The sequence below is a fragment of the Chaetodon trifascialis genome, chromosome 9 (genome assembly GCF_039877785.1).
Source record: "Chaetodon trifascialis isolate fChaTrf1 chromosome 9, fChaTrf1.hap1, whole genome shotgun sequence".
NCBI lineage: Eukaryota > Metazoa > Chordata > Actinopteri > Chaetodontiformes > Chaetodontidae > Chaetodon > Chaetodon trifascialis.
In genome coordinates, this window is record NC_092064.1 from 8,067,705 (window position 1) to 8,079,201 (window position 11,497).

Consider the following 11,497-nt stretch of genomic DNA (forward strand, 5'->3'; position numbering starts at 1 on the left):
TTGGGGTTTTCAAAGGGTGTGTAGTGCTCACATGTATTAGTATTTGTGTGTTGTGCACCTGCTTGCTCAGGTTTGGGCATGCGGGCGTGCATGTGAATGAAACAATTTAGGAGCTGAAAAGATCATTATGAGGATTATAGAGATTTAACAGGGACCCCTACCTCCACCTCGATCCTCACCCTTTCCCTGTCCTCCTCCTCCTCCTCGTATAGGGGCTCAGTCCTCTCAGCTGACTCGGCTTTGTTCAGCACTGTGAAGGAGTTTCTAAAACTCTTTTGTAACCAGGCACACACCATAAAAAAACCCCCGAGAGAAACGCAGTTTGATGCTGTTAAAACAGATAGTAGTAGGAGTGAGAGGAGCAGCAAACATGGTTTTTCTGATCAATTTTGAGTTTGGAGATTCTTTGCTGTGAATGACGTTTTTTTTTTTTTTCCTTTTCATGTGGATTACATTGATGGATGTCCAACAAAGGGTTCTGCTGTGCTGGAGGAGTGGAGTTAATACACTTAAGCAGAAGCTGACTGTGGGAGCAAAAAGTGAACAATGTTAAGAAAACCCAGGAAAACATCTTTCCCTCATGTAGAAACAGCTCTCTTAACAATGTCGCCACAACATCAGGCTCGTTAAAGAAGGGGAGCACTGGAAGAGTGACAGCAGACTTAAGATGTCTGACCTCAGTCAAGTTACAGTGTACTCAAACTCTTCAGATATTTATAAGGTGAGTGACGATGATGAGAATGATGGTGGCTGTTAATGAAGGTGCTGTATAGACGTTATTGAGACCTTTAACAGGAGATTGGTCAGGGTCAACAGTGATCAGTAGTGAGACATTGTTTCTAGGTAGCCGGCTTCGTTAATATACCTGACATCAAGTTTGAAGGTTCTTCCTCTTGAATGGTGATTGTTTTTTGCTAATACTTCATTTCAAGCCTCATGGACCTGCGACCCTGCTATGCTCGTTCTATTCGTCTAGTCGTCACAGTTGCTGTGTTTCATTGTGCAATCCTGCTTCTTGGCTGTGTGATTTGGGGCAGGTGTTATTCTTAGTGTATAGTATAAATATATAGTATAAATGCATCAGTACTGTATGGGTTAGAAGCAATTAGGCCTACATGATGATAGCACGCTGGGTTTCCCTAGATTTGCCATGATTAGCGTCAGTCTCTTGCTTTAAAGTGGCTAGAATTAATATTTCTATAAGAACTGAATCTGCAGCTTATATCAAGTTTCAGCTCATTGTTCAGCTGTCCAGCCCACAACTTTACTGTTTTGCCTCACTCTCACTGCTCTGACTGTGTAGTTCTTGGCAACAGTTTTTTATTTTCAGCCGAAAAGCTTTAAAAACCCTCTGTACACCATCTGCTGAGGACTGCACACCAGACAGACAGACAGACAAAGCTAGCGACTGGCTCGTGAACATAGTAGAGCATTTAGCAGTTAAAGAGCCAGATATTTCCCTCCGGAGATGGTAGAGACCAAAAACAGAGCTAAAACAGAGTGAATATTGGACTTACATTCGGCAAGCAGCCAAACACACAACTCCAAATGAATGCTACTGTTGCTCCAGTGGATGTGTGAATAAATAACCATTTGCTAACAAGCTTGTCATATAAACTTAAAATGTGACAATATATCAGTGTTGTATCCACAGCTTGTTTCCACTGGCCACATGGCAAAAAAAAAACAAAAAAACAGGTTACTAGGTTACCTGACGGAGAGTGGAATGGGACCATACGCAGAAAGTAAAGTTAGCAAGACTGACAGTTATGTCCATTATACAGCATTATCTATCTAACAGTTGCAAACATTAGCGAACAGCAGCAACCACAAGCTGCTGGTCATACCAGACCAAGTAAAGCTGGAGCAGGAAAGGCCCTGAGCCTGTTCAAATGAGTAAAGATGTGTTTCATTGCTTATGAATTCAACTTTTCATTCAAAAAATGAAGAATATACGTATGTCTTTCAAAAGTAACATAGTATTGGTTTTTAAAATTGATTAATTTCCACTTCTTTCTCTTCTGCTTTCCCTAGAATGTGTTCTGCAATCCTGCCTTTGAGCTGGAGGGGGAGCGAGAGGAGAGGGTGGAGGGATTCAGGACATCGTCATCCACCCCTGAACCAATCAAACCGCCAGCAGCTAGTGAGTAAACCAATCAGCTTGCTGCTTTCTGTGACGACTAAACTTGAACTGTGTGTGTGTGTGTGTGTGTGTATTGGACTGGTAACATTGTTGCACCCCGTCACCTCTGCTGGCTCTGAGCGCAGTTCTCTTGAGGAATAGTAAGGAAGCATGTGTAAAACATGGTTATTAACTGTAACCAAGGATTAAAGATGCAATCTACCAATCATACATGTCAAAGATCAGAAAGAGACAGTAACCCTGATGATGCCGTAGTGATGTCATCAGGGATGACAGATTTGGAGACCACAGAGACGGTCAGCAACGGTCCAATGAAAGATGCTGCCAATTTGCATTGTGGGAAATGCAGAGTCGTGTGTTTTTGATGTTTGATCCATATGAGGAACTAAAAGCATTTGGGTTCTGTTCCTTTTTACAGCCTGTCTCTCATGAGTCTAACCCTAACCCTGTATGGAAGAGCAATGAAACAATCACTGCGTTACTCCTTTAACTGAAAAGCATGCAACCATGTGAGAGTAATTGCATTTTAGAAAACTAAGATGTCTTGAAATTGATTTAAAACAACGGTCTTCTTTGATATAACATACGATTCCATTTTTAATGTCAATTAGATGTTGAATGAACTGGGAGAGGAGAATAATGTCTAACATGCAAAAAAATCAAATAAACTAGAAAGTTAAAATCACCACTTTGGTAGCACTAAAGATTTCCTCTGTCCTGTCCTGTCCTGTCCTGTCCTGTCCTGTCCTGTCCTGTCCTGTCCTGTCCTGTCCTGTCCTGTCCTGTCATTCAGACCTAGGCTTGGGTCTGTTTGGGGTGTGCGTGATGCGTCTGCGGGCCCCGGGTTGTGGCTGGGGGGTGGTGGTGATCTCTGCTGCTGCCCTGCTCCTGCTGGCAGCCCTCGGGCTGGCACTCGCTCTCATCCTCACACGTGAGTCAGTGCTGGGCCTCAAACAGATTTAAAGGCCTTATTACAGATTAAGTGGATTTATCAATTCAGACTCCAGAGTGCAGCTGCCCCTATTTGTGCTTTCACACAAATTCCACCCTGTGTCTTTGTTTTCTGTCCATGGTGTAGAGATAAAAGGCCAGGCAGTGGACGATCAGTTGTTGTTGACCAGCCCCCCAGACCTGCTGACTGCAGAAGATGGAGCGTCCCATACTCTACCCACAATCTCTGCCAACAGAAATCAACTGCACAGCACAACTGCACCACAGCCTGCTAGGATCCCACCATCTGAAACACGTAAGAAAGTCAAGCAGAATGGTCATTTATGTTGTAATTTTCAAATACAAAAAATTTGAAAACTCAGATTCACATCTATTCAACACTCAATTGAAATGTTATCTTGTATTTTTTGGGCAGCCTTTCTTTTGGTGTAAGTGAACCAAGGCATTTTTTCCATTCTCTCAGGTTGTGGAGGAGTCTTGACTGACTCAGAGGGCAGTTTCAGTTCTCCAAACCACCCTGGCTCCTACCCCCCCAACTTGCTGTGTGTGTGGGTGATCCGAGTCCCACCACCCTCCGTGATCCAGATCCATGTTTCCTCTCTGGCTGTCGAGGGACCGTCTCCCTGTCTGTTTGACTGGCTTGAGGTGCAGGAGCAGATAGAGCATAACTCTGTGGTCACCAGGTAGGTCCCCCCCACCCCCCTACCCCCGATCTTTGTGAGTCAAATACTTTTAGGGCCTGTGTCAGTTTCCAGTGCAGCATAGTTACTTTTACACTGCAACGTAAAAGCTTTATGCGTCTATTGCAGAAGGCCTTGACCTTTGCACACCACATTTTGGTTGTTTTCTGTTGCACTCACTGTTACTCTAAGAACACAAAAAATGCCTTCAGTGTTAATGTAATAAGCTTCTACTCTCTCACCCAAGTAGTAGTATAAGTGTTTGGAGGACTTAATTACTTAAGGGGAGGCAAAGTATGGATGTGTGTTGTGGGGAAATACACATCTGAGTGCATAGAAATGAGAGACACAACTCAAATTTACCTGTATGCTGGTCTCAATCAGTCAATTATGAGTTAACTTTAACTTTAAGTTAACTTTTCAAAGCAACATTTCTATCCATGTTCTCTCTAACATTACAAACATTACATGTCTCATGTCATTACCTTAAATTGTTGGTAGATGGCACTAAAGCTCTGTGCATAAATGCAGACTACTTCTCAGTACTGAAGCCTGTTTGGAAAGATTGCAATGCATGTGAATACCTTGACCATTTCGCTTTGTTGCCTCCATGGAAAGTGTCGTAACGTGATTCCCGAAATTCCAAAAATATTACATAACTTGCCCAAGAAAACCTTTTAAGAATTTACAATGCAAAATTTACACTCAAGTGTCAACTACAAAGCTGTAATATGGAGGAAAAAAAAGCAGACTATTCAAATAAAAGGTAAAGATTATTAAAAGGCGTGTCCTTCCCTCCCGCAGGTTCTGTGGTAACGTGGCACCACCAACAGTCAACACAAACAGCAGCACAGTGTGGGTCACCTTCCGCTCTGATGGCAGCATCGCAGGCAGCGGCTTCACTGCACAATACAAGGCCATACTGCCTGGACACAGTCAGTCGTGTGGACGTGTATTACTCATGTTATGCATACATTTATTTACACAGTCATATTGTGTAACAAACAAGTCCCCATAATGTAAAGGGTGTTAGGGTGAAGACTTGGGTTAAGGTTAGGTTTAAGCCTAGGTTTAGGTTTAGGTTAAGGTTAGTGTAAGAGTTAGGATTATGGTCAGGGTAAGTCTCCAGGAAATTAATGCAAGTCTGTGTAATGTCCCAGAAGTGATGGAAACATGAAACTTGTGTGTGTGTGTGTGTGTGTGTGTGTGTGTGTGTGTGTGTGTGTGTGTGTGTGTGTGTGTGTGTGTGTGTGTGTGTGTGTGTGTGTGTCTGCAAATACATGTACATGTACATGTACATGTATCCACGTATCTCCTGTGTGTTTTCTCAGAGAGCTGCTCCAGAGAGGAGTTCATGTGTGACAGCGGTCGCTGTCTGCTGCCTGTGTCTGTGTGTGACGGTCATCCTAACTGCCACGACCAAACGGATGAGGCAAACTGCAGCCATAAACACAAAGGTGAGAGCACGCAGAAAAAGTTAACGTTGGACATTGTGTGTACCTAATGCTAACCCTTTCACAGAATGTGGTGGGCAGAAGACCGGGCCGTATGGTTACCTGTCAAGTCCAAACCACCCGAGGCCTTATCCTCACCAGCAGGTACATTTTGAACCACTGTAGACTGCCAAACGCAGCCCAAACTGGCCCTTACAGCATAACGTATGTTTTTCACTAATCTCATGTTCTTCTGTATCCCATCAGTTGTGCATATGGTATTTATCTGTTGACGAGGGTCACGTCATCACACTGAGCTTCAGGAACTTCAGCCTGGAGACTCAGGATGTGTGTGAGTTTGATTATGTGGAGGTGCACGACAGCATCGACACAGGAGCTGGAAGAGTGCTGGGAAGGTGAGATTCACCTGCCATGTTTGATTCAAATATACACAAACTGCAGCGTCAAAGATCATTTCCCTGTATGTTAAAGCTAAATAATGATGGATATGCGTCCTCCTTTATGTGAGTTATATAATCACAATATTCTGTCAGGTTTTGTGGCACCACCTTCCCTCCAGACCTGACCTCCTCCGGCCCCCACATGACTGTGGTGTTTGTGGCCGATGAGGGAGTGGCCGACAGCGGCTTCAATGCCTCATACCAGGCTGTGTCTGTATTGGAGAGTGAGTTCTGGCTTTTGTAAAGCTAATTAGTATCTATTCAACGTGTTGCTGATGCTTTTATGATTCTGATCATTCTTTCTTCCATATCCTTTCTTCTCTTGTTTTACTTCCTGTCTCCTTTGTTCCTCTCCTTCCTCCTTCCTTCTCAGATCTACATTTACTCAGAAATTGTCACTTTATACCTGATGCTTTGTTGAAGTCCTTTCCTATTAGAGTACTTTCCTCTTTTCCGTATGCCTCTTCCTTTGTTCTTCACATTGTTGCATTTTGCTGTCTATAACCCTCTCCTGTGTGTTTTCTCTGTTATTTAAAGGGACATGTGGGCCCAGCCAGTTTGCCTGCAGTACAGGGGAGTGTCTTCAGCAGCAGTGGTTGTGTGACGGATGGAACGACTGCCCTGACGGAGCAGATGAGCAGGGCTGTGGAAACTCCACCTACCCTCCCTTCAGTGAGTCCCTGTTATCTGACCTCAATCAGAGTCCCAGATGCAGTATTGTTCATGAAAAACCCTGAGAGAAGAAACAGCAGGAGAGAGATGATTTGTCAGTAGCAAACCCAAAGAAACAGAAATGTTAAGGCACTAATCCTCCATTCTATCATGATTGACCTGGGTCTCTGAGAGCCAATATTAAATGTAAAATAAAAATAGTAATGATGTCTTTTCTCCGTGCACGCAGCTTCATCGTGTGAGTTCATAGAAGTAGAGATGTGTCGAGGTCTCAGCTACAACCTCACCTCATTCCCAAACATCTGGTTGTCCATTGCTGATCAGAGAGAAGCTGCCACACTCCTGCGACAGTATCGGGTAAAAACTGCCTTCATAACTTCAATTAACTATATTTTCTTGCTGCTGCCGTATGATTTTCAAAGTGCATGAACTGATGCTTTTGCTTCTTATAACTCTACAGCTGTTTCGAGCCAGATGTTCGACCTCACACAACCCCCCTTTTCTCCATTTTGTTGCCCAGGTGCTGATGGAGCTGGCCTGCTTTGAGCCCTTGCGAAGACTGGTGTGTGGGATGTTTCTGCCCCAGTGCAGCCCTCAGGGCGGCGTCCTCCAGCCCTGCCGCTCAGTCTGCTCCTCTGCTGAGCAGCAGTGCAGCCAAGCCCTGGATCTCTTCTCCTTCAGCTGGCCCTTCAACTGCCACCTCCTGCCCGACTCACAGGACCCCATGGAGTGCTCGCTGCCTTGATGCTTCCAAGAGTTTGAAGTTTCAGTCGTGTTGTTAGTGAGATGATCATCTCCATCCCAGTGGACTTTTTCAGAGGACATTTCCCAACAGATTATGCAGCAGCGTTTGAGGACCGAAAGGCCTGCATTTAACAGAACTGGAGACCGATTTACTGGACATGACCAGCGGGTCCACAGCATTCAAGAGTTGTGTTGTGTAGAAAGCAGTTTGACTTGTAACAAGACTGCAACCCTCGTTACACAACGCTGCTTATGCAAGTTCTTGTGCATGCAGAAAATTGTGGTGCAATAGCTATTTTTGAAAGTATTAAAGTATGTAGATGAAAGGTTTCTCAAGTTTTTGTGTGATTCAGATACCAACTAAGCAAAATGAAAGTTTTCAATCTCCCTCTCCAATAGAAATCTAACTGCTGTAAATTGTCTTTCTGCACTATTTATTGCTTTGATGTGAATTGTGAAAACAGATTTCACCTATAAAGAAAGTGTGAATACAGAGAATACCTTTAAAACAACCTTTACTGCTTGTTCATCAAGACACCACATGATGTGCTTTTGTCATTTCAGTGTTTATAACAGTGTCCAGAGTTCATCTAGCGTGAGATTAAATAGGCATGAGTTGAATCACACTAGAAATTATGATCTCTGTTGTAGATGTGATTTGCTGAGCCCATGTGTTAAAACACAACACAAGCCTCCCGTGAACATCAAACAGCAAAAGTTATCTCAGTGACTCATTGATTTAACTTAAATAAGGATTTGTAAGAATTTAAATAAAGCAGTCCATAATATATAACACTAACATACATATGAATTGCCAATGCTTTTTGATGAAATGAATGGCCAAGACTTCCAACACCTGCTCTTAATCAGTGACATCAACACAGCCAGTCTTTATCTTCATACACCTGATCCGTTCAATAGAGATTCTTACACACCTGAGGCTCAAAAAGTGGGAAAATCCTTATCCTGAGTGTGTTACCTTAAAGAAACTACCTTCATAAATGAGTGAATGAAAAGATTTTGTATCCAAACCTGATTTCTGACATGATTTTGCAACAAAAAACCTTGATTTCACATTTGTCATAATCTTTGAATCACATGATAGCTGTGCTTTCATACTGGAGGTGTGACTGGGCTGCTAAGAAGGGACGATGAGTTTCAGCGTGTGGTCTAGTGCAATGGCCGTCAGGCCCCAAACACGATGCTTCCCATTGCGAAACACTGGGAGGGTGTATACATATTTGTCACCAGTGCGGAAGTGTGTGTAGCCACGGTTCTGAGGGTTGCACAAGTGGGATAAGGACAGGGTGAAAATCTCCTCCACCTGTGATGGAAACACACAAAGGAAGCACAGTTTACAATTTTGGCTAAATAGAAAACTGAAAAGAGGTGTGTATTTCTTTTTATATATATATATATATATATATATATATATATATATATATATATATATATATATATATATATATATATATATATATATATATATATATATTTATATAGGACAGGGTGAAAATCTCCTCCACCTGTGATGGAAACACACAAAGGAAGCACAGTTTACAATTTTGGCTAAATAGAAAACTGAAAAGAGGTGTGTATTTCTTTTTATATATATATATATATATATATATATATATATATATATATATATATATATATATATATATATATATATATATATATATATATATAACATAACTTAACACAACACTATCGCCATCATGTCCAAAAAGAAGACTTCCAGTCTTTATACATGTGGAAACCATTTAAAGGAAAATAGGAATAACCTCTGCAGGGTTTGGTTTGAAGGACAACTCCTCTAGGGGACCAAGGTTCGCCAGCACAGGAGCAATCATCATCCCTGACTGGTGAGAGAAATGAAATTACAAAGAGCATCAGAATCAGAGACAGACAAAATCAGAAATCATCAAAAGTACATTATTACAAACTGTGAAGCCTAGTTTCAATAAAGATTAGTGTCCAAATAAGTAAGACAAACAATTCTTTAAAAAAATAGATTATGTCGGTATGTTATTCCCTAGCCTAAATTTCCAACAAAGCAGAGTCTGTATAGTAGTGGACATGAAGTCAACCACGTAGCCAATCGTGTACCACCATGATGTTCACCATAAATTCATAAACGGTAAAAGTTTGAAAATCATATCATGAAATTTCACCACCTGGTGCTTGAAAGCAGCGTATATTACATGCAGCTCACCCCTTCATCACATGACATGACAGCGCTGGCACTCACCATGTCCCTGAGAGGCTTCAGGATGCCCCAGACCCTCTCCGTTGCCACATTAAGACCCAGCTCCTCCCTGGCTTCCCTCAAGGCTGTGGTCACCACATCTCTGTCAGATGGATCACGCTTTCCTCCTGCAAAGCTACAGATGATTGGAAATGAGGACAGATGCAATAATCTACACGTTGAAAACAGCGCAGCCCGTTCCCTTCCTGACGCTCACCAGACATCGCCCTTGTGCCTGCCCTTCAGCGCGCTGGAGCGCAGAGTGAAGAGAAACGCCGGCTCGTCCTCAACAGAGCAGAGAGAGACCAGGACTGATGCCCATTTCGCCTGATTCTTTCCTTGGCTCTGACTCACCCCCTGTCTCCCATTGTCCGCCTCGTACAGCTTCAAGTTGGGGCCCAGGCTCTGTCGACATCTGCTTTCATTCTCCGGGGACAGACAGTCTCTCCAGGCATCTGCTGCCTGAGGGGCAGTCTGGTGAACAGCTCTGGTTTGGTGAAAAGTGATGCTGGAGGATTGTGGCTTACTTTGAAAGTGGTTCAAAATCCATGACGTACATGTGGACAAGCTGAAAGATCTAACAAATTGCTCTCTGTGACATAAATGACTGACTAAATGAGTCTTGTTGGTGAAACTGAGTGAAGGCTGGCAAATGTCCCAAGGCGTTCTCCAGGGTTGAAGGCAAGTTATGCGGCTAAAACAGTCCTGGTAAGTACTCACAGCTTGGAGGTTTTGACCTAAATCTTCCACTACGGTGCATTTCCAAGAATCAGAAACTTGCTTGGCCTTTGCACAGGCAGAAATCTGAGGGGGTTGATGATGGCTGGACAAAATGGATTTGGACTCAAGCTTTTGATATGAAGCCTTGCTCAGATGCTGATTATCACAGTCCAAACTCAATAAAGACAGCTGTGTTGAACAGGATGCAGTCTCTGCGGACAGTAACGATCCCTCCTTACTTCCATGGATCCCGTCATATCTCCTTTTCTTCGCTGGTCTTGCAGCCTGCCATCCAGCCCCGGTGTGCTCAGGGAAAGCAGCCAGGTGGGATTCTCTCAGCAGCAACAGTGGCCTAATGGGACAACTCAAGATCTGAGGGACCCTCAACATCCTAGGAAAAGAAACGTCAAAGACAGAGACAAAGACAGTCTCAAAGACATCAACTATTGGGGCTCATTGTGCTCATCAGCCAATTACAGCTGCATATGAAGTTCAATTTCACACCTGACCACCTGCAAAGCAGCAGTGATTACGTCCTGGTGAGGCGGTGAGTAACGTCAAATGAAGTCGGTAAAACCCGGCTGCTCTGAACTCAGAGGTTTGCACAAACTTAACAATCACCGCTGTAATAATTTAATGTCACCTTCAGCTGGTTCTCAAAGCTCTCAAACGCATCCAGACAGCTGGTTTCATCTTAGCTTCAATTCTCCAAACCAACAAAGTTCACCTGTTAGTCTCAAAGTTTGCTCGTTTATCGATCATCTCCATCACTGTCAAATTTTGGCTAACTGGCTGCAGCTCATAGTTAGCTACTTTAGCTGCGTTGACATTATAAACAGAAACCACATTACGGCAAAGTATCATGTTTATAGCTTCACTTTAACTAAAAATATCTAGAGCTACCTTCGTAGTTGTCAATGTCGTCTTTGGCTCAGTTGTCGACAGGCTAACAAGCCTGCTAACACATTAGCATAAAACTAGCATGAAAACAATTCTAGGTTGATGTCGTATTCCGACGCTAAAACTTAAATTCAGTCAGTGGCAAGCAGCTGGTATGTCCTACCAATGGACAGGGTCAGGTGACTATCGGGCGCTAGGGGCTAAAATATAGTTTAAAAACGGAACTCAGTTACCTTAAAAGTTGAATACACAGCAGCTGTCCTCTCGCCCAGGTAGCCGGCTGCCACTGGTCAAAATGGCGCAGAGCAGCTTCATGCGCGTCAGTGTTGCCCTCACTGCGCTGTGTTTACGCCAAACTTATTTTTCAACTCCTACGCGTAGCTTGTATTTACTGAATAGAGGGTGGGGGTGAGGCAGAATATTCACATTATTTACTGATGAAATCATTGAAGGAACCCTTCACTCATTGTTTGAAGTCTGCGTCACTAGTCACGTCCTCGGGTTTGCAAAACCGGTCTGTCCTCATGGACAGTGAAATACAT

General features: G+C 43.2%; 2 protein-coding genes across 4 annotated transcripts; one reads left to right on the forward strand and one right to left on the reverse strand.

Moving 5' to 3' along the window:
- The first annotated feature begins 314 nt into the window (after window positions 1-314).
- Window positions 315-7,593, forward strand: mfrp (membrane frizzled-related protein). Its single transcript, XM_070971159.1, has 13 exons — window positions 315-721; window positions 2,035-2,143; window positions 2,937-3,074; window positions 3,222-3,389; window positions 3,558-3,777; window positions 4,579-4,709; window positions 5,106-5,231; window positions 5,296-5,372; window positions 5,475-5,623; window positions 5,762-5,892; window positions 6,206-6,340; window positions 6,570-6,697; window positions 6,861-7,593. Exons 1-13 carry the CDS (start codon window positions 668-670, stop codon window positions 7,083-7,085), a joined length of 1,791 nt encoding a protein of 596 aa, XP_070827260.1. The 5' UTR covers window positions 315-667; the 3' UTR covers window positions 7,086-7,593.
- nudt8 (nudix hydrolase 8) lies at window positions 7,510-11,412 on the reverse strand. Of its 3 annotated transcripts, XM_070971160.1 has the most exons (5): window positions 11,189-11,412; window positions 9,553-10,446; window positions 9,339-9,471; window positions 8,872-8,949; window positions 7,510-8,408 (listed from the first exon to the last, which is right to left on the reverse strand). In XM_070971160.1, the coding sequence occupies exons 2-5, from the start codon at window positions 10,443-10,445 to the stop codon at window positions 8,223-8,225; spliced, it is 1,290 nt and encodes a 429-aa protein (XP_070827261.1). In that variant the 5' UTR covers window position 10,446; window positions 11,189-11,412; the 3' UTR covers window positions 7,510-8,222. The 3 variants fall into 3 exon arrangements, with proteins under 3 accessions (XP_070827261.1, XP_070827263.1, XP_070827262.1); XM_070971162.1 differs by lacking the exon at window positions 11,189-11,412 and having other exon boundaries at window positions 7,589-8,408; window positions 9,339-9,463; window positions 9,553-9,683; XM_070971161.1 differs by lacking the exons at window positions 7,510-8,408; window positions 8,872-8,949 and having other exon boundaries at window positions 9,365-9,463.
- Window positions 11,413-11,497: the final 85 nt, after the last annotated feature.